The 20,313-nt window shown below is 40.9% G+C and overlaps 2 protein-coding genes across 2 annotated transcripts in view; one reads left to right on the forward strand and one right to left on the reverse strand.

Moving 5' to 3' along the window:
- P3H1 (prolyl 3-hydroxylase 1) overlaps nt 1–9,471 on the reverse strand; it is a 16,418-nt gene extending 6,947 nt beyond the window's left edge. The window contains exons 1-5 of the mRNA XM_006904000.2: nt 8,903–9,471; nt 6,155–6,307; nt 4,870–5,059; nt 4,549–4,680; nt 3,539–3,678 (exon numbers count right to left, since the gene is read on the reverse strand). Of these exons, the coding sequence (XP_006904062.1) occupies nt 3,539–3,678; nt 4,549–4,680; nt 4,870–5,059; nt 6,155–6,307; nt 8,903–9,367 (1,080 nt within the window). The 5' untranslated portion in view covers nt 9,368–9,471. The remainder of the gene's footprint in view (nt 1–3,538; nt 3,679–4,548; nt 4,681–4,869; nt 5,060–6,154; nt 6,308–8,902) is intronic.
- Nucleotides 9,472–9,569: 98 nt separating this feature from the next.
- Nucleotides 9,570–15,276, forward strand: CUNH1orf50 (chromosome unknown C1orf50 homolog). The gene is made up of 5 exons (XM_006904001.3): nt 9,570–9,705; nt 9,825–9,940; nt 12,897–12,983; nt 13,483–13,614; nt 13,953–15,276. Exons 1-5 carry the CDS (start codon nt 9,630–9,632, stop codon nt 14,136–14,138), a joined length of 597 nt encoding a protein of 198 aa, XP_006904063.1. The 5' UTR covers nt 9,570–9,629; the 3' UTR covers nt 14,139–15,276.
- Nucleotides 15,277–20,313: the final 5,037 nt, after the last annotated feature.

Raw genomic sequence — 20,313 nt, forward strand, 5'->3', positions numbered from 1 at the left:
GTGCCCTGCTCTCCAAGCAGCAGAAGAAAAAGAAAAAAAAGAAGACATTATTAGTTGAAATAAAAGATGAAGGCAATAAAGAAAATGTTAATGATGTCAAAGAGTTCTATAGCATTTATTATATTTACTCAAGAGGAAGATGGAAATTTTCCCCTATGAAATTGGCTTCCTTCACCAAGTTCTAGACACCAAGCTAGGTAAGTTATCCCGTCCAACCCTCCCAACAGCTCTATGAGGCAGCTAGGGAGCAAATCCCACTTCTACTATTTATTCATTCAACACCAATTTATTGAATATCAGCTATATGTCAGGAACTGTGCCAGCATAAGGCAGAGAAACAGATTCCAGTCACCATACTAGCCATAGGCCACTGTGAAAGTTAATTCATCTCTTAAAGCCTAAACACCCTCATCTCTAAAATGGGAAGAAGAGTGCCCACCTGACAGGGTGTCTGTGATGATTAAATGAGATAATGGGTGTAAACCGCCTCGTACCGTGCTTGGCCTGAGACAGGGCTCAACAAATGTTAGCTACCTTCTTTCCAGAAGGGAAGTTCTAGTTAAACATGGTAGAGTGACCATATGGGCATATTTCCCTTTCTGCCTCACACTAACTAATATGACATAAAGGTGTGTGTGGGGGGTGGGGAGTCTCAACCTAGCAAGACAAAGACATTGGGGGAAGTACCATCTTCCAGCCAGATGGTCACCATCTAGTGGCCACAGAGGACAACTGCAAGGTAACCTGTTTTCCATGTGGGAGGAGATGGCCAGAGAAAGATTATTTCTATTGTAGATTTCAGGATTCCAGAGCCAGGAAGGATGAACCTTGGTTTTTTCCTTCAAGGTATGTTGGTGACCCCACCTCACTGAGTTGTTATGAGAATCAAATGAAATAAAAGCTGGGAAAGAATTTTGTAAGCTGTTAAGATGCATCACATGTATCTGATGGGTAGTTATTTTCAATGGTAAGCAGCTCGACAGTGACCAGAGGAAAAATTAACCACCCTGGGCTGTAGTACATGCAGGCCAGAAGACTGTAAGGAGCGCGCCTTGCTCTACCTGTGCGTTCCTGAGCTAAGTGGACAGTGCCATGCATGCATCTCCCAAGCTCGGAACTTGGTGCCTAAGTAGATATGAAGAGGAGGGAGGAGTGAAAACACTCCCCACTTTCTTCTGCCAATCCACTCCCTACCTCCACCTAGTCAGTTCCCCTCTTCTAGCCACTGCCTCACTCAGGCTCTCCTCTGTACCACCTCAGCAGCCTCCGACAGGGGTGCTGCTTCCAGCACCCTCCCATTCTGAGTCATCCACCATCACATCTTCTCAGGATATTGCTTAAAACCCTTTGAGGGCTCCGTACTGTTGGCTTCATGGACTAGAGTCCAAGGTACTGGTGTGGCACTCAAGACCCTTCAAAATCTGATCTTCCCAGTCCTCATTTCCTGTAACTTCCCAGTATTATCTTTCATTTACATGAAACAATTGTCCAGGTTGTTTGCACATGTTGTTCTCTGTCTAAAAGGCCCTTCCCTGCCTCATTCACCTACTAAAGGCTTTTAAAACCAACTGTCAACACCGTTTTCTCTTGTGAAGCGTTCCCTGATTTACCAGTTAATTACTTCTCTTCCATGCTTCCACCATAGCTTGCTCACATGTCTACTATTCTATCTAACCACACAGTATTCTATAAATTTTGGATTATATATTTTTCTGTATCATCAGTGTCATAAGGTGTGTTTTAGATGGCATTCAAAAAGACATGAAAGTCATACATACACAGCTATAAGAAATACAGAGTATCGACGGCCATAAACAGAAAACTTCAGTCTCCCTTCCCAGGCCTGTGTCTCAGGATAACCCCAATTAAGTTTCTTACCAATCTGTCCAGAAGTTTATAATTTAAAATTTAAAGCATATGTATGTACTTTAAAAAAACGTAAGTAGGATTTAATATAATTACAGTTCTGTATCTTCTTATTTTTCTTTACCTAAAATTGTATCAGAGATAATTTCACATTGGTGCATAGTAATCTATTCATGTATTAGTTGTCTTGTATGTCATTGAATAAATGTAGCATAATTTATTTAATCAGTCCCCAAATTGATGGCATTTACCTTGTTACCTGTTTTTTGCTTTTAGCAACAATGTTCCAGTGCACATTTGTGCACACTTACCTTTGCATGCTTATGCAGTACAGCTGTGGGGTCGGTAGTCCCATTGCTGATTCAATGAACAGTCCAATTTACAATTCCACCAACAGTGCAGGAATGTGCCTGCTTTATCACCTCCTACATTTCTCCAATATATTTGTTGCATAAACAACTGAGTGGCCTCTAGAGTAATTATAGATATTTACCATTTCTTTGGCAAAATGAAAAACTGGTAAAATTATAGCCATTTTTAAAAATAATGTAGATGGGGGTTTGGGAGACATCAGCATGAAATAGGTAATTCAGAGCCACAGTGATAAGCCACGCTCTGTTTCAGGAAGTGGCTGAGGTTAGAGGTGAGGAAACTGACTACCTGCAACGTGTGTTCTATCAGCAAGACCCCCATGATGCCACTGATTCATAAAACACTGTACACACTCGTACTGCACCTGTCAGCTCACTATCTCATTTGACCTTCATATTCATCCTGCATTGAAGACAGAGCAAGAACCATAATCTCATTTTACAGAAGAAACTGAGACACAGAGAGGCAATGCAGCATGCCTAAGATCCCAGTGAAGTGACAGAGATCACATGGCTAGTGAGTGGGGGAGCCAGGACTTGAGCCCAGACTAGTGACTTTAAATCTACCTCATTGCTCTGGGCTCAAGGAGGAGAATGTACATATGTTCAAGGCATACGTACAAATAGCAAGGTTTATGGTATCAAACTTCATTAAGTTAAAAACAGAGAACTTCTCATGTTTTTAATACAAAAATCATACTCATTCACTGCAGGGAATTTCGAAAATATAAATGAAATACAAAAATCATCATAATTCCGCCACCCAGAAATAATCATTGCTAAAATATTGGTGCATTTCATTTGTGCCACTGTATTATATAGATTTTTCTCCTTGTTTTAGAGATAGGAATAATGCTGAAAGAGGGCGCGATCAGACAATGGCAGAAAGAAAAGGGGATAGGGAGGAAAATGAAGATAGCGAGGAGGGAAGCAAAAACAAAACAAAACATTACATTAAAAATGATAAATCTTGGCCAAATGGTATCGAGTCTCAATGTAGGGGAGTGCCAAAAAGGAAAGAACATGTTGCTTTGCAATTTGCTTTTCTTTGACGACGCAGAGAACATACTTCTGGGCCCAGAACGTGCTAATTAATTAGGCTAGTTACGGCTCTTGCATCATCTTCATGCTTCCTGCGTTCCCTTGTTCTTCCAGCCACAAGTGCTCAGTGTACTCCCACCCTGCCCAGGTACCCTGTCCCCACTGTACACAAGAAGTGCCAGCTCCCCAACCTCTTCCCCACTCTCTGCCCTCTCTCTGGGTTCAGCTGGCTGCTGTCGGAGCTAATGCAAGTCTCTCACCTCACGGGGGCCAATGGATCTGGCTTCTTCTTCTCCAAGCATGGCGGTATAGTAGGCGAGATTCTGGTTCATCACCTCATCATTGGGGAAGAAGAGGAGATATGTCTTGGCACATTCAATAGCCTGTGTATAATTTCCAACTGCAAAGTGAAAAAATAAAATAAAATAACTGAGAAGAAAGTGTCTAATCCTGGGTACCAGGAACCACTAGTGTTTAGTTCCAGCTTGAAGCAGTGATGACATGACAAGGTGGCCCACCTGCATAACACAACTTCCTGATTTGCAGGGAAAAGTTATAGAAGAATAAGATGAACAAAAGTTATATAAACATAGAATATAGAATCAATTTTAATGTCCTCAGGGCTGCCTAATATTGAAACAGAAAGAATTAGAACTCTTTGTATGCCAACATATTCAAAAATTCACAAGTAATTCAAACACTGGCCTCAACATTAGGTCAATTTCAGGAATATTCTCATTTTCCTACGTTCTTTTCCGTATGGATTTTCAGAAGAAGGGAGAAGGTTACAATAGCAGATATTCTCTTTGTTGACAGGTGTTAGTCTCAACTGTAAGCATCATATACTCTTGAACATACTGTAATGCTTAGCACACAGTAGAAACTCAGTAAAAACCTGCTGGATATTGATAGACCCTCCTGAGAACATCATTGCTGTACATGGGGAAAGGGCTGGAAAATGGCCTGTGAACTATTTTAAAAGTTAGTACACCCTTGCCTTTGCTGTGACTTAATTCAGATGCAAAATTAGATTATAAGGAACAAGAGAGAGAGGTCCTAGAGTTTCCCTCTCCCAGTTTTTGGGGCTGCTGGTATCTGCTTTCTTGGCCAGTGGCTTGTGACAAAGCCCCAGGGATCATGTGGCATGGTGCCTACCAGAGCCACAGAGAGAAGGCAAATATGTTAAAGAAAAACAGTAACCATAATCCCTGCCTATCTTGCTTTTGGCTTCTTACTTAAAACAGCAGACAAAGACGAAAGTCGGCCTTACTGTTATAGTAGGCAAACTGCAGATAATTATAATGCGATGGCAGGAAGTCTTCAAAGGGCTTCTCTCGACTTGGGTGGGAAGCCAGCTCGGTGACACAGTTCTGCTTACAGCTGAGGACCTGGATGTAATGATCTGAAAGGAATCAGAGAGAGAGAATAACCACAAGGATTCAAATTCTGGTTAAGTGTAAGCAATTTTTAGTCAGAGTCCCAGATTTAAGAAATTTAGAAATGAAGCTGAAGATACTATGTATGTATTATTACAACACTGCCCTTAGAGCCCAAGCAGGCCTGACCAATGGGCAGGCCTTGAGCCGTGCACCTGTGATGGCCTGGAAGAGGTCGGCGTTGTATTCAAGGTAGTTGTAGCCATCATAGTCATAGGGTCCTTCGCAGAGGGCACGGCACTCCTCATCCGCCACAAAGTACTCTTGCAGCGCTGTCTCTAGGTGGGGTATGGCTTCCTGTGGCTGCTCCTCTGAGTAGAGTCGCACTCCCAGTCGAAACTCGTCCTACTGGGAGGAAGGAGTACTCAAACGCAGGCCATGGACAACCCTCTCTTCCTTGTCACCCACTACTTTCACAGGAGTCCTCATTTCCTGCTTATCTCAGGTTATGAATGGAAGGGGTGGCTGCTACATAATGAAGGCCTTGTTTAACGGTCTTTACTTGTTTCTTTTGAAATTTAAAAACATTGAACTAAATCTAGAAGAAAGATATATGAGAGTTCAGTGTAATTTGCTTGTATTTTCTGTAGGGCTAAAAGTTTAATAAAAAATTTTAACTTTTAAATGTTAGAATGTGGTCTGTGGTGATGAAAGCAGTCTTTCCAGCTGCTTTCAGCTGGATGATTTGGGCTGTTGCATGAAGCTGATTACATACTTTGGTTGTGCTATCTGTGAGACACAGCTCCCATTCTCATGGACAATAACCATTTTCCTTTGTCACAGAATCACTAAAAAAAACCCCTAAACTATGTGTAGTTGTATAATGTACTAGATGTACATAATTTACTTTTAAAAGTCATTCTGATATTGTTTCTAATACCTCTATTTCTAAACTATTAAAACTTAAGAGAATATTAGCTCTTTATAAAAATGCTATATTATCACAGACAACATCTCTTATAGAATCCATTCTTTTCCTCCTAAATAAATACAATAAACACATTGAAGAACAGTGTAGCACTTATTATAGTGAAAAGCAGAACCTACATGACCAAAAAAAATGTGACTAATAATATGATCTATGTATAAGATGGACTATCATGCAGGCTTTAAAAATTATGTTTTGAAAGAAAGTCTAAAGACATGAGAAAAGGCTCATGATATAGTGTTAACTCAAAAAGGATGATGAAAAATATGTAGACAATATGACAGCAAATTAGGTTAAAAAATTATATACAGAAAACTTACAAAGTAGGTCAGAATATCAACTACCAGTTTTCTTAAGGTGGCGGCATTATAGATGATGACTTTCTGTTTTATATTTATCTACATTTTTCTAATGTTGTATAATGAACATGCAATACTTCTGTAATCAGAAAACAACCCCAGTAAACATCACTCTAATAAAAAGAAAGAGAGGAAGGGATAAAGTTTTTTCACCATATGGGGTTTGGCCTCAAGATCCTTGAAGTCAGCCTCCTTCACCCCAGACATGGTCTGGTAATAGTCTAGGTTCTGACGCATCTCCATATGCTCGGGATTGCCCACGAAAAAGGTGTGTGCCGCTGCTACAGCTTTCTCCAACTTGTTTATCTAAGAATGAAGCACAAGAACATGATGCACATCCAAAGCCTGAAGATGATGCACATCCTGCATAAAGTGTTTTCAGTCTGAATGTGCAGTCCACAGTAAACAGGAAATCTCAGCCTTCCTGAGCCTTCTACTCAGCATGCCCCAGCCCCTGCCTGCCCCAGAAAACACACCTATGGCAGGAACTACATAGCAGAGATAAGGAGCACAGGGCCCTAGGCAGATTTTCAGCTACTTCCCAAATCGGGCCTACGGGTCCCCCAAATTACAAGAGGTAATGCTTCAACAGTGTAAACATTCTATTTTAAAACACAAGTCATATTGTAGGGAGAATGCTATGGAAGACTAACTGCCCAAATAATATATTCTCTAGATTCAAATGTACCAACTGAATTGAAGAAAGGTCTAAGGCTTCAAAAATTTAGGGGTAGCGAGAAAAGAGCACTTAACAATTAGATCATGCCTAAGAATTTGCCTAGAATTTTTTTTTTTTTTTTTTGCATAAAGTGTTTTCAACACATTCGAGGAAAAGATGGGTGGCTGAAAAATCCTAAGATCATATACAAAATCCAGACATGGCATCTTCTGACTCCAAGTCCAGGGCTCATGAAGTTAAAACAAGTGGTTATAAAGAATTCTGAGGGGAAAAAATTCACGACAGGCCACAATAATGTACATAGAAATGGATTTCAGCGTATCAAAGTTACACAGGATCAAAGGTAGAATCCAAAATAAATCACTGATGATCTAATGATTAACTACATAGGCTTTGGTGTCAGATGGATTAGTGACAAATCTAGGATTAATTCCTCACTTGCTGGGGCTTTAGACAAGTTAAAGTTTAGTCTCTAAATTCAGTTCCCTAATCTGTCATCTAGAGATAGCACTTACTACCTCATAGCATTGTTGGGAAGGTTAGATAAACTAACATATATGCATCTTTTAATACATGGTGCTAGGTGCATATTAAGTATTCAATAAATGTAAATCTTAGCATATTATTAATATGCTTTAATTTTTTCTTTTTGATCATCGGTACTAGTAAATGCACACTAAACAAGGACCCAGCCCTGGGTGTGACCCTAAAATAGCTAAGTGACCCAAGGTCAATAATCCTCATCTCTGTATCTCAGTTTCCTTAACTGTAAAATCAGGAATTCTCTCAAGTCTATCCCTTTCATGGATTTATTCTCTCTCCCATCTTTCAGCATTGCTCTTGCCTTTCTCTTTTCTCCTCCTACTCCTCACTCCATCCTTGTTTACTCCCTGAGAACTGAGGCACCTATTTTCCTTCTAATGTGAACAACCGCACTCCTCTTCTAATGGTTCACACTGCCACCACTTCTTCCAAGGATTATTCCATATTCCACATGGCTTCCAGAATTAGCATTCTGAAACCCAATTCTGATGATGGCTCCCTGACGCCTGCAGAATTCTCTTCCCAGTCTGGCCTCACTCTATCTGGAATGGCTGTCCTTGCTCTCCTCTAGCAATACTTAGGATCAGCTTCAAATGTCACCTCTTCTCTCTGATTTCTCTGAGACAAAGCTACATTCTCCCTCCTTTGTGCTTCCACAGCCCTATGTACACACCCTTTTAGTAGCCCTCACTATAGTGATTCTTAACAGCAAAGCGAGATAGACAAAAAAAGAGTCAAGCATTTTAATTACCTGTACAAGAACTGGAATGCAATACGTATTCAATATTTGTTTGCCAAAGAATTTTTTAAAGTGCTGTTAAGTGGCATGACCAAAGACATAGCCCAATTATTTTGGTTTCAAGTCTGAGTAACAAGGAGGAATGGAACAGGACTGTGTACACAAAATGATTTTGTAGAGGTGGAAATCAGGTCTCCACAATTTTCTAAGGTTGAATTGAATATCTATCAAACTATGGATATAATAGATATGCAGCACAGCCAGCACCTACCTTACAGGATATTGCCAAGATCTGGGCAAATGAATTAATAAACAGAAAGTACTTAAAATAGTGCCTGAAAGTATGCGCTGGCTATCATCATTATCATCATCAAACAAACCAGGAGTACTCCAAAACCATGTATGCACTTGGACTTAAGGCACTCTGGAATTCCTAAAATTACTCATTTTCTTTGGAAACCTGACAGACCAGCCAGAGGGTCCCCCACAGGGAGGAGCCAGACAGCCCCTACTGGCGACGTGGCAACCTCACTTCTTGGAAAAAAAGCTGCAGCACTCGGGCTGCAGGAAAAGCATCACCGAAAAACGAACCGGAAGGAAGACAGTGTAGAAAGGTCTTAGCGTACAATGAAGTCAGGATGAGAGACCCAAGCTGCCGCTTTAGTTCCCTGTAGGAGGTCTCCCGGGAAAACACCAAGCCAAGTTTGCCTTGGTGAGTGCCTTAACCCCAAGTTGGAACTTTTGGGGTCACCACTGATTAGGCGAGCCCGGCGAGGCAGTTTTCCCGGCAGAGTCCTTGCTCTCCCCTTGTCCTAGGAGACCTCCTCGGCCAGGAGGCCACTCTCTCTCTCCGCGGACACTTCCTGGCCCCTGACCCCCCAGATCGCCTGCAACCACGCCAAGAAGGACCCCAGCCGCTCGCGCCCGAATAGATCTGCACCTTGAAGTAGGCGACCTGCAGGTAGTTGTAGGGGCTCCGCTTGTGGAACTCCAACTCTAGTTCCTCGCTGAGCGAGTGGGCGGCTGGCGGCCCCAGGCAGCGGCGCAGGCAGGAGGCGCGGCGCAGCAGGCCTCCGAAGAAGTGCAGGTCTTGCAAGGCAGCGGCGCCCGAGGCCTGTGTCAGGCTCGGGGGCGAGTCGGGGTCCAGCTCCCATGGGAAGTCTGCGGCACACCGGGTGCGGCAGCGCAGGCGAAGGGCGCGCAGGGCGGCCCGCGAGCGCAGCGCGCGCTCCATGCTCAGTACCACTCCCGGCCAGTCCCCGCGCGCGTAGGCCGCGGTCCCCTCGGCGAAGAGCAGATCAGGCGCCGACATGTCCCACCCAGCCTCAGACTCGACCTGGGCTCGGGAGGCAGTGGCGATGACAGCCAGTAGTGTGGTCAGCAGCCCCAAGGCGTGTGCCGCCATCGCCTCCTCAGACCTAACCGTATCGCTCTCCACCGCCACGGAGACCGGAGACCCACCCCCGGGAAGCCTCGCCCCTGATCTAAGCCCCGCCCCAAATTGGGCGGTGCATGACTCCGCCCCTCAATGGAACCTTGAGCGTCAGCCGCAGCCCCGCCTCCGAATTCTGCAGCTCTGACGCCTAATAGGAGGGAACACGGAAGCTCCGCCTACGGACCTTTTGCGCATGCTCTTCCGCCGGGTGGGGAGACATTGAGGTACTGTCATGGAGGACGCTGCGACTCCCGGGCAGTCTGAGGAGGTCCCTGAAAACCAAGTTCAGTCGGCGACAGATCGGGGAGGTACGCGGGGCGGGAGTCAGAAGGGGGAAAGAGGCCCCCATGGAGCAGCTAGTCTTCCGGGCTCCCCGGGAGACCAGGGGCGGGCGCTCATGGCCTGTGTTCCTGGGTGTGTGTCGCAGGAGCCCTGGTGGAGCTTACCCCGACCCCCGGCGGCCTGGCCCTAGTGAGCCCCTATCACACCCACCGGGCTGGGGACCCCTTAGACCTCGTGGCGCTCGCAGAGCAGGTGCAGAAGGTGAGGAGGCGCGGCTGGGGAAGTAAATAACCATCTTCGTTCCCGTTTGGCCCTGCGTCTTACGGCTTGGATCTCATAGCCACTTAGTGTGGGGTAGCATTTGTTCTTGTCTCCATTTCACACCCGGGATTGTTATTGCGAGTCAGAGGCCTGAGTCAAACTCTGATCTAAGACCAAAGGCTCCTTTAACTGCAACTTGAGTGTCCATAATCTCCATTCGTGGGAAGGTTTGCACAGCATTTGCAATATTCATTGTTTTATTTGGGCCTTACCACAGTCCTGTGAGGTAGGCAGCACAGAAGTTATTCTTATATGAGACGTGAAGAGAAGTTTCTGGGGAAGTTTCAAGATCACGCTAACGCAAATTCCGCTGGGATGCATAGTGCACTTAAAATTGCTTCCTATAAGATCTTTATCTGGGACCCGAGAGCTTTTAGAACTTGACATCTTCTAGAAGGGCAAGGACTCTAACTTTGTTCTCTGTCCTCGGTCATTGGACACAATATTGGACAAGCCCAGTGCTTAGATATTGATTGCTAAAAGAAGTAAAATAAAGAGGAAATGTGAAATAGAAGCACTGGAATTTGGACACATGAGTTTTCATCCCATTTTTGATATTAACTTGCTCTGTGATGTGAGGAAAATGACTTTTCTCTGGACCTCAACTTCTTTATAAAATGAAGGGTTTGAACTAGGAGACCTAGATCTAAAGCTCTGAAAAACCAAATTTCATCTAATTTCTTACCAAGACTTGTGGTTGTAGACCCCTCTTCAGTTTGTACTCATAGGGCCCTGCTGCTTTAAAGCTCATGATATTCCTCATCCTTGTATACACTGTCACATTTGGCCTTTGTTATGTTCAAAGGTCTTTGTTTCGCCCAAAAATACTTAATAATTAATGTCCTCATATACATCACTGTACTTCAGTTTTTAACTAAATATTGAAGTGCTTTGGAAAGCTCCTTTGATTCAAACCTTGTGCCTTTTCTAGAGAGTTGGGGTGCAAAGTATAACTTTTATGGATTAGGAGAATGTCATGTGTCTGTTTAATCAGATCACTCTTATTGGGAGGGAGGGTTCTAGGACCAAATTTTAAGCAAACATTTTCATGGATTATTGAGTAGCCATCATATTTATTACAATAGCCTGAAACAATAGAAGGAACACAGTTTTTGTTCATTCAGCCTATTGTCTAGTGAAATATAGAGGACTCGTTATTGTGCTGTATCCATTTTTCCAATATTATCAGTCTTTGAAGCTAAAAGTAAAAACTCTAGAGACAAATTGAATCAAGCATGTCTACTACCCTTTGTGTACTAAATTGTACTTTCTAGCAGGACTGACTTCTGAGCATGCCTTACAGTATAGTAGCCACTAGCTCCACAATGGCTGTTGAGCACTTGGAATGTATAGTTAGATCAACTGAGAAACTGAATTTTAAATTTTATATAATGCTGACTTAAATTTTAAAACCTAATAATTTAATTATTGGAAACTTTTAAGTATATTTAGAACAATTTATGTTGGATATACTCTTTCAACCCTAAATTTTATGAAGTCTAAATACACATCATGTATTTCCAATGAAAATTTAGCATCCAAATTGACAGATGCTGTGAGTATAAAATATACACTTAATGTGAGATATCACATGAATGACTTTAAAAATATTAATTACATGTTGAAATGGTTATTTTTTGATATATTGGGTTGAATAACAAATTATAGAATTAAATTAACTTATTTACTTCTACTTTTAACATGGCTACAAGAAAATTTTAAATTACATATGTAACTTGCTTCATCTTCTAAAGGACAGTTGCATTAGACTGTAATCTTGATGGTGGTAGGCACCTCTCTCTCCTGTTTGCCAATGTATCCAGTTAGTGTCTAGCATGTTGTCTGACACATACTAGTTGCTAAATATATATTTGTGGAACGGATAAGTGATTGACTCAACTTAATTATTTCTTTTCACTCATAACACTGGCTTATACTTGACTTTTACCTTAAGCTTCTTCAACTAACCAGAAAATTCTCTTAATATTTCTCAGTTTAAGTTCAAGTTTAACCTTCTAATTTCTTTTCCTTAACTTAATGGTATACCACTGGAAGTTAATCAGCTTTTCTCAAAAGTAAGCAGAATTTTTTGACAAATTTCTGATGCCTGAGTGATAATCCTTCCCAATACATAAATTAGACACACCGTGCTCTCCTAGCTTTGAAAATTATTATATTTATTTTAAGCAATTTCCATTGCCCTCAGTTGCATTTTCTAGCACAGGACATGCAGTCCTATGTGTACATTGTAACCTTGTTTCAGGTCTGCATCATAGCGCAGTCTTTTAAAATACATTGTAAGTATCAATTAGAAATATAAATATAGGTTAAAATATAACTAGGTGTGATGTAAATAATTCAACTGAGGTAATGCTTTCTATACATAGCTAGATTCCTATATAGCAGGCAATAAGAGCCATATCATTTGGATTCTTATAAGACCCAGCCCTGATTTCAGAAATGTTTAAACATGAGAAAATAAATGGAGACCTGAGGAATAATTGGTGTGTCAGGCAAAGAGCAAGGGGGAAAATGTATTAGAAGGAGGAGAGAGCATATTGAATGTGTTTGGTAGCAAGAGAGAACAGGGAATGTTGGAGAACTGAAGAAATTCATTGTGACCTGAGTGAAAAAGGTAGAAGGCTATGGGAAGTAGAAAAGAAGGAGCGCTTAGTTCTGCGGTGTAAGGTCATGTCAGAATTGGCTTCTCATGAGCAGTGCTGTTTATGAGGTGGGCTTTGAGATGAATGGGAGTTCATGGAATGGTGAGGATAGAAAGAATGTTTTAGGCATAATTAATGTTGTTGACATAACTCTTCACATTGGGGTCTATATAAGAACATCATAGAAGTCTGATACTTTTACAACCCACAGTTTAGTTTTCTCTCACCTTTAGGCTGATGAATTTGTCCGAGCAAATGCCACCAACAAACTGACAGTGATAGCTGAGCAAATCCAACATTTGCAAGAACAAGCCAGGAAGGTAAGTAATGGCTTTTAGACAGGCTTTCATTTTCTTGTTTTATTTCACCGGATTAATTGAACTTGCTTTAATTATTGTAGTTTGTCTTCTGTACCTCCTAGAAATATAGAGGTATTGAGTGAAATAGAATAAGCCCAAGAGGTTAAGTATAAGATACATTTTTTCACTAGGAGAAAGTTCAAAGAAGTAAAGCATTTTGAGGGAAAAATATGTTTTCAGTTACAAAAGACATGTACTTACTACAGAAAAATAGAGAAACTTAAAACCCACTCAATACCAATAATACTTAACATTTTGAAATATAATTCTTCTAAAAGAATTTTTGCAGCATAGTAAAATTACAGTCTAATTTTTGTTTCTTCAGAATCATGTGGATCACAGTAGTGATTCATTGCTATGGGGGGAGCAAGATTATAAACATTGAACATTTGTGATGATCACTGAATATGAGTGCCTGTTATCTCCAGTACACAATTCGTTACCTCTCTGTGGTGCTTAGGTATTGGAAGATGCTCGCAGAGATGCTGACTTGCACCGCGTAGCTTGTAATATAGTGAAAAAGCCTGGCAACATTTACTACCTTTATAAACGGGAAAGTGGTCAGCAGTATTTTTCCATTATTTCTCCAAAGGTAAGAACATTTATTTTTTTTTGTACAAAAATCTACTCTAGTCTTTGAGAAATTCTTGGCGTGTGGGTGAAAATGTAGGCATTGGGGTTGGTAAATGGTTTCTGAGGAAATACTTTAGGTGGTATGAGCCTAGTCATGACTCTAAAAAATAAACGTGCTTAAATCATTCACAGCCATTATCTCTGTTAAGGGAGGAATTTGATGTGTAATGTAATGCTTTTCAAGGATGATTCCAAATGGTCTAAAATGAAAAGCTAAAAAAAAAAAGTATCATAAGTCATAATTAGGAAATGTTTCTTTATGTCCTACCCTGATCAGAACTTTTTTGCCCTCTCTAGGAATGGGGGACAAGTTGTCCACATGACTTTCTTGGTGCCTACAAGCTACAGCATGACTTCTCCTGGACTTCATATGAAGACATTGAGAAGCAAGATGCTAAAATCAGCATAGTGGACAAGTTGCTAAGCCAGCCAGTGGCCCTGCCTCCAAGTCCTGAACCCAACTTCCAGGGACTGACTCACTGAGAGTGGACTCTGACAAACAGCTCTCACGGCAAGGACCTGTCATCTCCTTGTTGCCCCCATTCTCTGCCTTGATGAGAGGTGGCATGAGAACTGAGGACATGTAGGTGAATCATGAACTTTTTGGAAGGACACCCTGTGTGATTGTAATTCTGTCATTATTACTTTTAGTGGGGATGGTAATGAATCACATCAGGCTTTTTTTTGGATCCTCTCTGGATCACAGATACCCAACCAGTCAGTTTCAGCATACTGGCCAGTGTACTTCTCCTTTACCTCCATCTGTTCTCTCTATAAGTCAGAGTATTAGAGAAAGAAGCATTTCTTCCCACAAATGGTTGGCGAGGGTTTTCAGAAAGGACTGTTTTTAGTTTTCTTCTATAATTTGTCTTTAAGATTGGGTTTAGGCTACAGTTGATGCAACTCCAGCTTCAAATTCATCTGGGAACAAGAAAGGGATAGTGGAGGATGATAAACAACTTGGCTTGGCTGCATTAAAGAAAGTGTGATTCTGGTATATCTACACTACTGGTGAGGTTTGGCTTGACCCTTCTGTTCTTTCTGCCTTGCTGGAGTGACTAGAGAATCTGAAGCAGCAGTAATACCCAGGTTTGGGTAGGGTCAGCCTCTAAACTCAGAATTTTAGGCTTGGAAGGGAGATTGGAGGCTGCCACTAACCATTACATGAATCCACTCTATAGCTTCACTGAGGAGGAGATTCAGAGTTCAGCCATCTGCAGCAGGACAAATCCATTTAAATAGCAACTTTAAAATATTGTGGAAGACAGACTAGGGCAGTGGGTGAGACACAGGAAAAATAGCCAACCTGTTAATTATGAGTTAATTCACATCAAAACTTATTTCAACCTGAGTTATTTGAGAACTAAACAGTCTTTTTGGCCAAGTTACTCCAGTTCTGAACGTGACTGGACTCTTGTGGGACTCTACCTCACTTCCTGTTTATTCAGTGGAATCAACTAAATTTATAGCATTTCCAGCATGGCAGTACTACTTTCAATGCCATATAATCTGTCACAGCATGCTGTAAAAGGAGAGATGTGTACTTGAAACCACAATTGCCCAAATTCCTTTCTGGGGATGGATGTCTCATGCCGATCTGCTTGGTAAAACCCTAAACCCATCCTGGTGTTTATGGCTTTTCCTCATACACTGTACTCCTTGTGAGCTGTAAATGGTCTACAAAGGGCTAGAATCTGACAAGGTCACCCAGGTGATACTTGGTGACTCAGTTTACCAGGGAATGGTCTGTGGAGTCAGTTGCAAAAGCCTCTGACTAGGATGCTGTGGGACACACACACACAAGTTAGTGGTCAGTAGTTGATTATGACTACAGAAAGTTTCCCACGTTTTCAGAAGGTTCTGATCTGCATGGCAGTAACACATTTTCAATAGGTGCTTTATAAATTTTTAGTTCCTAAATTACCACAAACTTAGGGGCTTCAAACAACACACATTTATTATTTCATTGTTTCTATGTGTCAGGAGTTCAGGCACACTTAATGGGCCCTCTGGTTCAAGGTTTCTCACAGGCTGCAATCAAATTGTTGGCTAGGGCTGGGTTCTCATCTGAAGGCTCAACTGGGAAATGATCTGCTTCCAAGTTCACTTAAGTTGTTGGCAGAATTTTAGTTCCTCAAGGGTTATTGGACTGAAGTTGTTGACTGTTTATTAACAAACTATTAGCCAGAGGCTTCCCTTAGTTCTTTGCTATATGGATCTCCCCAATATGGCAACTTTATTCATCAAAGCCAACAAGGATGACAATCTGATAGCAGAATGGAAGTTACAGTCTTATTTAGGCTAATCATGAGTAACCTCTCATACTTTTGCTGTATTGTTGATTAGAAGCAAGGGAGGCAGTTATACAAGGGCATAAATACCAGAAGGCAGAAATCATTGAATCATAGAACAGCATTTAGAATTTATCTGCCACAGTGCTCAGCTGAGGGAGAAAGGAAGGTCTTGGGTAAAAGGCAGTATTACAAAGTGGTTAAGTGTGGTGGCATTGAAATCGCAGATCTGAACTTGACTCAGCTCTGACAAAATAACTTCCCAACTGGTGTCTCTAGTTCCTCTGTCCTTTCTCTAATCCATTCCACATACAGTTATCAGCTTGATCTTTTGAAAACGCAAATTCCTGAACTCTGGACCAATTTCCTAACCACTGTAGCAGAAAAGAGAGCCCTGATTCAAAAGTAAACTTCCTTCTGTTCAATAAGGTGCGTTTCCCACACTGACTGCCAGGTAGTGCCATTGATCTTTACTGCTTATGCCAATTACCAAGCTTAGGGAAAGTTAGTGGCAATGGGTGACTAAGACCCATTGATTATATACATTGACTGTTCTTCACTCATCTACCCATCCAATCATTTCATAAGTATAAAGTGCCTTTTAGGTTCTGGAGAATAGCACAGGTAAGATGATGGAGGTCTGAACTAAGATAATGATGGAATGAGGTGCCATATTTCATCAATTGTAAGATGTACTTCTCTCCCACATTTTAAAATCTCTGAAGCCTGGATGCTTCTAAAAGTTGATGTTATAGTTTAAATGGCATAATTTTTTAAAATTAGAGCTACATAAAATAATGTGTCCTAATGGAGGCATCTTAGATTTGATGAAGTATGGCATTTTGGAAGTACAGCAGGTCCTCAACATTTCTTTCAACTCTTTTGTTAAAATGTTGATGAGATGCCATAGGAACTTAACTTATGTTTATATCAATTAGCATACAGTACAATCAGTTTTGTTATACATCATTTCACCTAAAGTCTCAGAATCCATTGATGACGTTAAGTGAGGATTTCTACCTTGTTAACGAATAACTAGAAGGATGAGTGAGAAGAAAGAATCTTAAATAATGCTTGAATTTCTCATTTGAATGTGTGGATGGTGAAGATGCACTCAACAAAATATGGAAGATGAAGTCATTCCTGATATTTTCCAGAATAATTAATAATCTTTATTTCCTTTCAATAATACGCTGTGCTGGTTCTATCCAGGTTCACTGGGTATGAGTAACAGCTGACTCTACCTCCCTTTCTCTACTCTAGGGTTTTAGAATGAGGGAAGGAGGGCTTACTATGTCCTTAACTTCTCAAGTTATCAGTCCACAAGCATTGAGAATATTGGAATTGTAGATACAAAGACGATAAATACTGTTTAGTGAGCTTTTATTCTGCCACATATATCCATTATGCTTTAATTTTTATATTATCCTCCATCTATGAGGTATATAGTATTCTTATTTTACAGAATGGAAACATCTCAGAGATTAAGCAACTGGCCTATGGTTATGCAGATAGAAGGTGGTAGAAGTTAGACAAAAACAGTCATGTTTGATTGAAGTCTGGCCATAACCATAACTGTTTTGGCAAATTAAGACAGTCCTAGAGGATCTCGATATAGAGGCATAGAGAAGTGAAAATATGGAAGTGCTAGAGTAAAATGTGTATATGGGGTACTACAGTAGTTCCCTTGAGTGTTTAGTGATGAGCCTGCAGAAGATGTATGTCAAGGTCCAGAGAAGTTAACAACCTAAGCTCACACAATCATAAACAATTGGGCACACACACACCCCACCTCCCACCCCAACTTCACAAGTTAGTCTCCTGACACATTTTAAAATACTCTAGGCCAAGCCCTTGCTTGGCCTGCTTTATTTTGCCAGGTGCTCTAATCCATTCCCTTAGTTTGAATTACCACTATGCTGCTGATTCGCATGGATGCCCAGCCCTGATCTCTCCCTAGAGTTTCATGCAGACTTGTCTATCCAAAAGCCTTACCTGACGTCATTACAAACTTAACATGTCCAAAACAAAAGTCTTGAGCTCTACCCAAAAACCTGTCTTGTCGCCAGTTCTATTTCCATCAGCACCTCTCATTGAGGCCAAAAACCTAAGTCATCCCTGATTCCATTTGTTTTTCCCACACCAATAGGGAAGTCCTCTTAGTTCTGTCTTCAAAATACATCCTAACTCTGTTTCCCACCACCTCTACTATCCCCTTAGTCCAAGCCACCAACATTTCTAGCCTAGACTAAGGCAGTAGGCGTCTAACTTGGCTCCCCTTCTCCATTCTCACCCTCTTTCATTTCGTCTTCACAGAGACTGTCAGCATCATCTTTTAAAATTATAAATCAGGTCACAACACCTCTATATAAAAATGATTCAAGAATTTCTCACTACACTTAGAATAATATCCAAACTTCTTGTGAGGGTACTATGTGATTTACCACCCTCAGCACTCACCATGTGCCTGCTGACCTTCCTGTTCTAACATACCAAGTTTGTTCCTGCTTCAGAGCTTTTACATTTGCTCTTCCATCTGCCTGGAACATTTCCTTCCAAGATACGGTTCTCATCATTTAGGCCCCTGCTCAAATATCATTTCATTGATGACCCCATCAGAAATACCAACTCTTCTCACATCAAAACCACTTCTGACCCTGATTTCTTTTCCATAGCACTTATCATGACTAGGCATCAATTGCCGTTCCCCCACACTTGAGTATAAGTTCTGTGAGGAGAGAAACAGTGCCTATCTTATTTACTGCTGTATCCTTCGCACCTAAAATAGTGCCTGGCACATGATAAATACTCTAATAATGAATGGATGAACATCTGGAGTTCTGCATGTACTTATATCCTGCAAAGGATCTCAGTCAATGTAGCTAATAGAAATATAACGTGACCCACGTGTGATTTAAATTCTTTTTTCATGCTAAGTGAAATAAGCCAGACAGAAAAAGTTGAAAACCACATGATATCACTTATATGTGGGATATAAACCTAAAAGCAACAAATGAACAGGACAAACAGAAACTCATGGACATGGACAATAGACTAGTGGTTACCAGAAGGTGGGGGAGGGGGCAGTAGATGGGGCAGAAGAGGTCAAATATGTGGTGACAGAAAGAAATCTAGCTATGGGAGGTGAACCACAATGTAAATATATATATGCCTTACTGTTAAAATGTACAGCTGAAACTTACCGGATTTCATTAACCAATGTCACCATAAAAAATAATAAATTTAAAAATAAAAATAAAATAAAAAATTTGAGTAGGTACATTAAAAAATAAAAAAACAGTTAAATTAACTTTAATAATACATTTTATCTAACCCAGTATATCCAAAATATTATATTTCAACAAATAATACTAAAAAATATTTAAAATTTTTTTTTTAACTGAGTATTCAAACTCCAGGGTGTATTTTACACGTACAGCACATCTCAATTTGGACTAGCCACGTTTTAAGTGCTCAAGAGTTAGAGGTGGCTAGTGGCTACCATATTAGCACAAGTGTCAATAGTCTAACCTTAATGTTCTTGTCCATCACTCCCTGTGATGTCCAGAACCAGAGGAAGTGAGAAACTCATGGCAGATGGGAAAGAGGGGCTTTCTTAGCTATCCCATCTTTTCTCCTTCTTCTGAAGGAAGCCTCAGAGATGTCCAGGCTAACAAATGCATGATCATGTCATCATCATTATCATAATAATAATAATAGTTTTTACACTGTGCAAAGCACTTCATAAAATCTCATTTTACAGGTTAGAAAATAAGTTCAGGAACACAAAGTAACTTGTTTAAATTTACACATCTGGTAAGTATTAGAGTTGGAATGTAGCTTGGTTAAAAGTTAAAGCTAATATTATAACCATTATGCTACAGTTTTTAATTCACCACTTTAATGGTCCATGTGGAATAAAATTAAAAGAAACCCAAGTGATAGAAAGAAGCCAACCTGATTCTTGGCTTGGACTCATAGTACACCTTTAGTTGCCTCCATCCTGGTTCTTCCTTTTAGTTTCTCAGAACCTTAGGTCTGACTTCGGTGTCAGACTGTGTTCAGGTCTCAGCTCCACTAATTATTAATGGCATAAACTGTGGTAAAATCAACTAATCTCCCATATCTTCTTCTGGAGAATTGGAATGCTAATACTAGCCTCAGAGGCATTTGGGGAAATCCAGTAAATGATAATAGTGTTTGTAAAGAGTTGAACATGGTAGTCAGTGACTAGTAGCCATTCAGGACACGATAGTTTCCTTCCTTCCTTCCTTCCTTCCTTCCTTCCTTCCTTCCTTCCTTCCTTCCTTCCTTCCTTCCTTCCTTCCTTCCTCTTTTCCTTTCTGCCTTCACTTCCTCCCTCCCTT

The sequence above is a fragment of the Pteropus alecto genome, unplaced genomic scaffold, assembly GCF_000325575.1.
Source record: "Pteropus alecto unplaced genomic scaffold, ASM32557v1 scaffold170, whole genome shotgun sequence".
NCBI lineage: Eukaryota > Metazoa > Chordata > Mammalia > Chiroptera > Pteropodidae > Pteropus > Pteropus alecto.

What these genes read in the sequence shown, in the direction of transcription:
- CUNH1orf50 (XM_006904001.3), top strand. Translation starts at nt 9,630, where the DNA reads ATGGAGGACGCTGCGACTCCCGGGCAGTCTGAGGAGGTCCCTGAAAAC. An exon ending in GTCGGCGACAGATCGGGGAG is followed by an intron (nt 9,706 to 9,824) that starts GTACGCGGGGCG and finishes TGTGTGTCGCAG; the next exon opens with GAGCCCTGGTGGAGCTTACC. An exon ending in TTTCCATTATTTCTCCAAAG is followed by an intron (nt 13,615 to 13,952) that starts GTAAGAACATTT and finishes TGCCCTCTCTAG; the next exon opens with GAATGGGGGACAAGTTGTCC.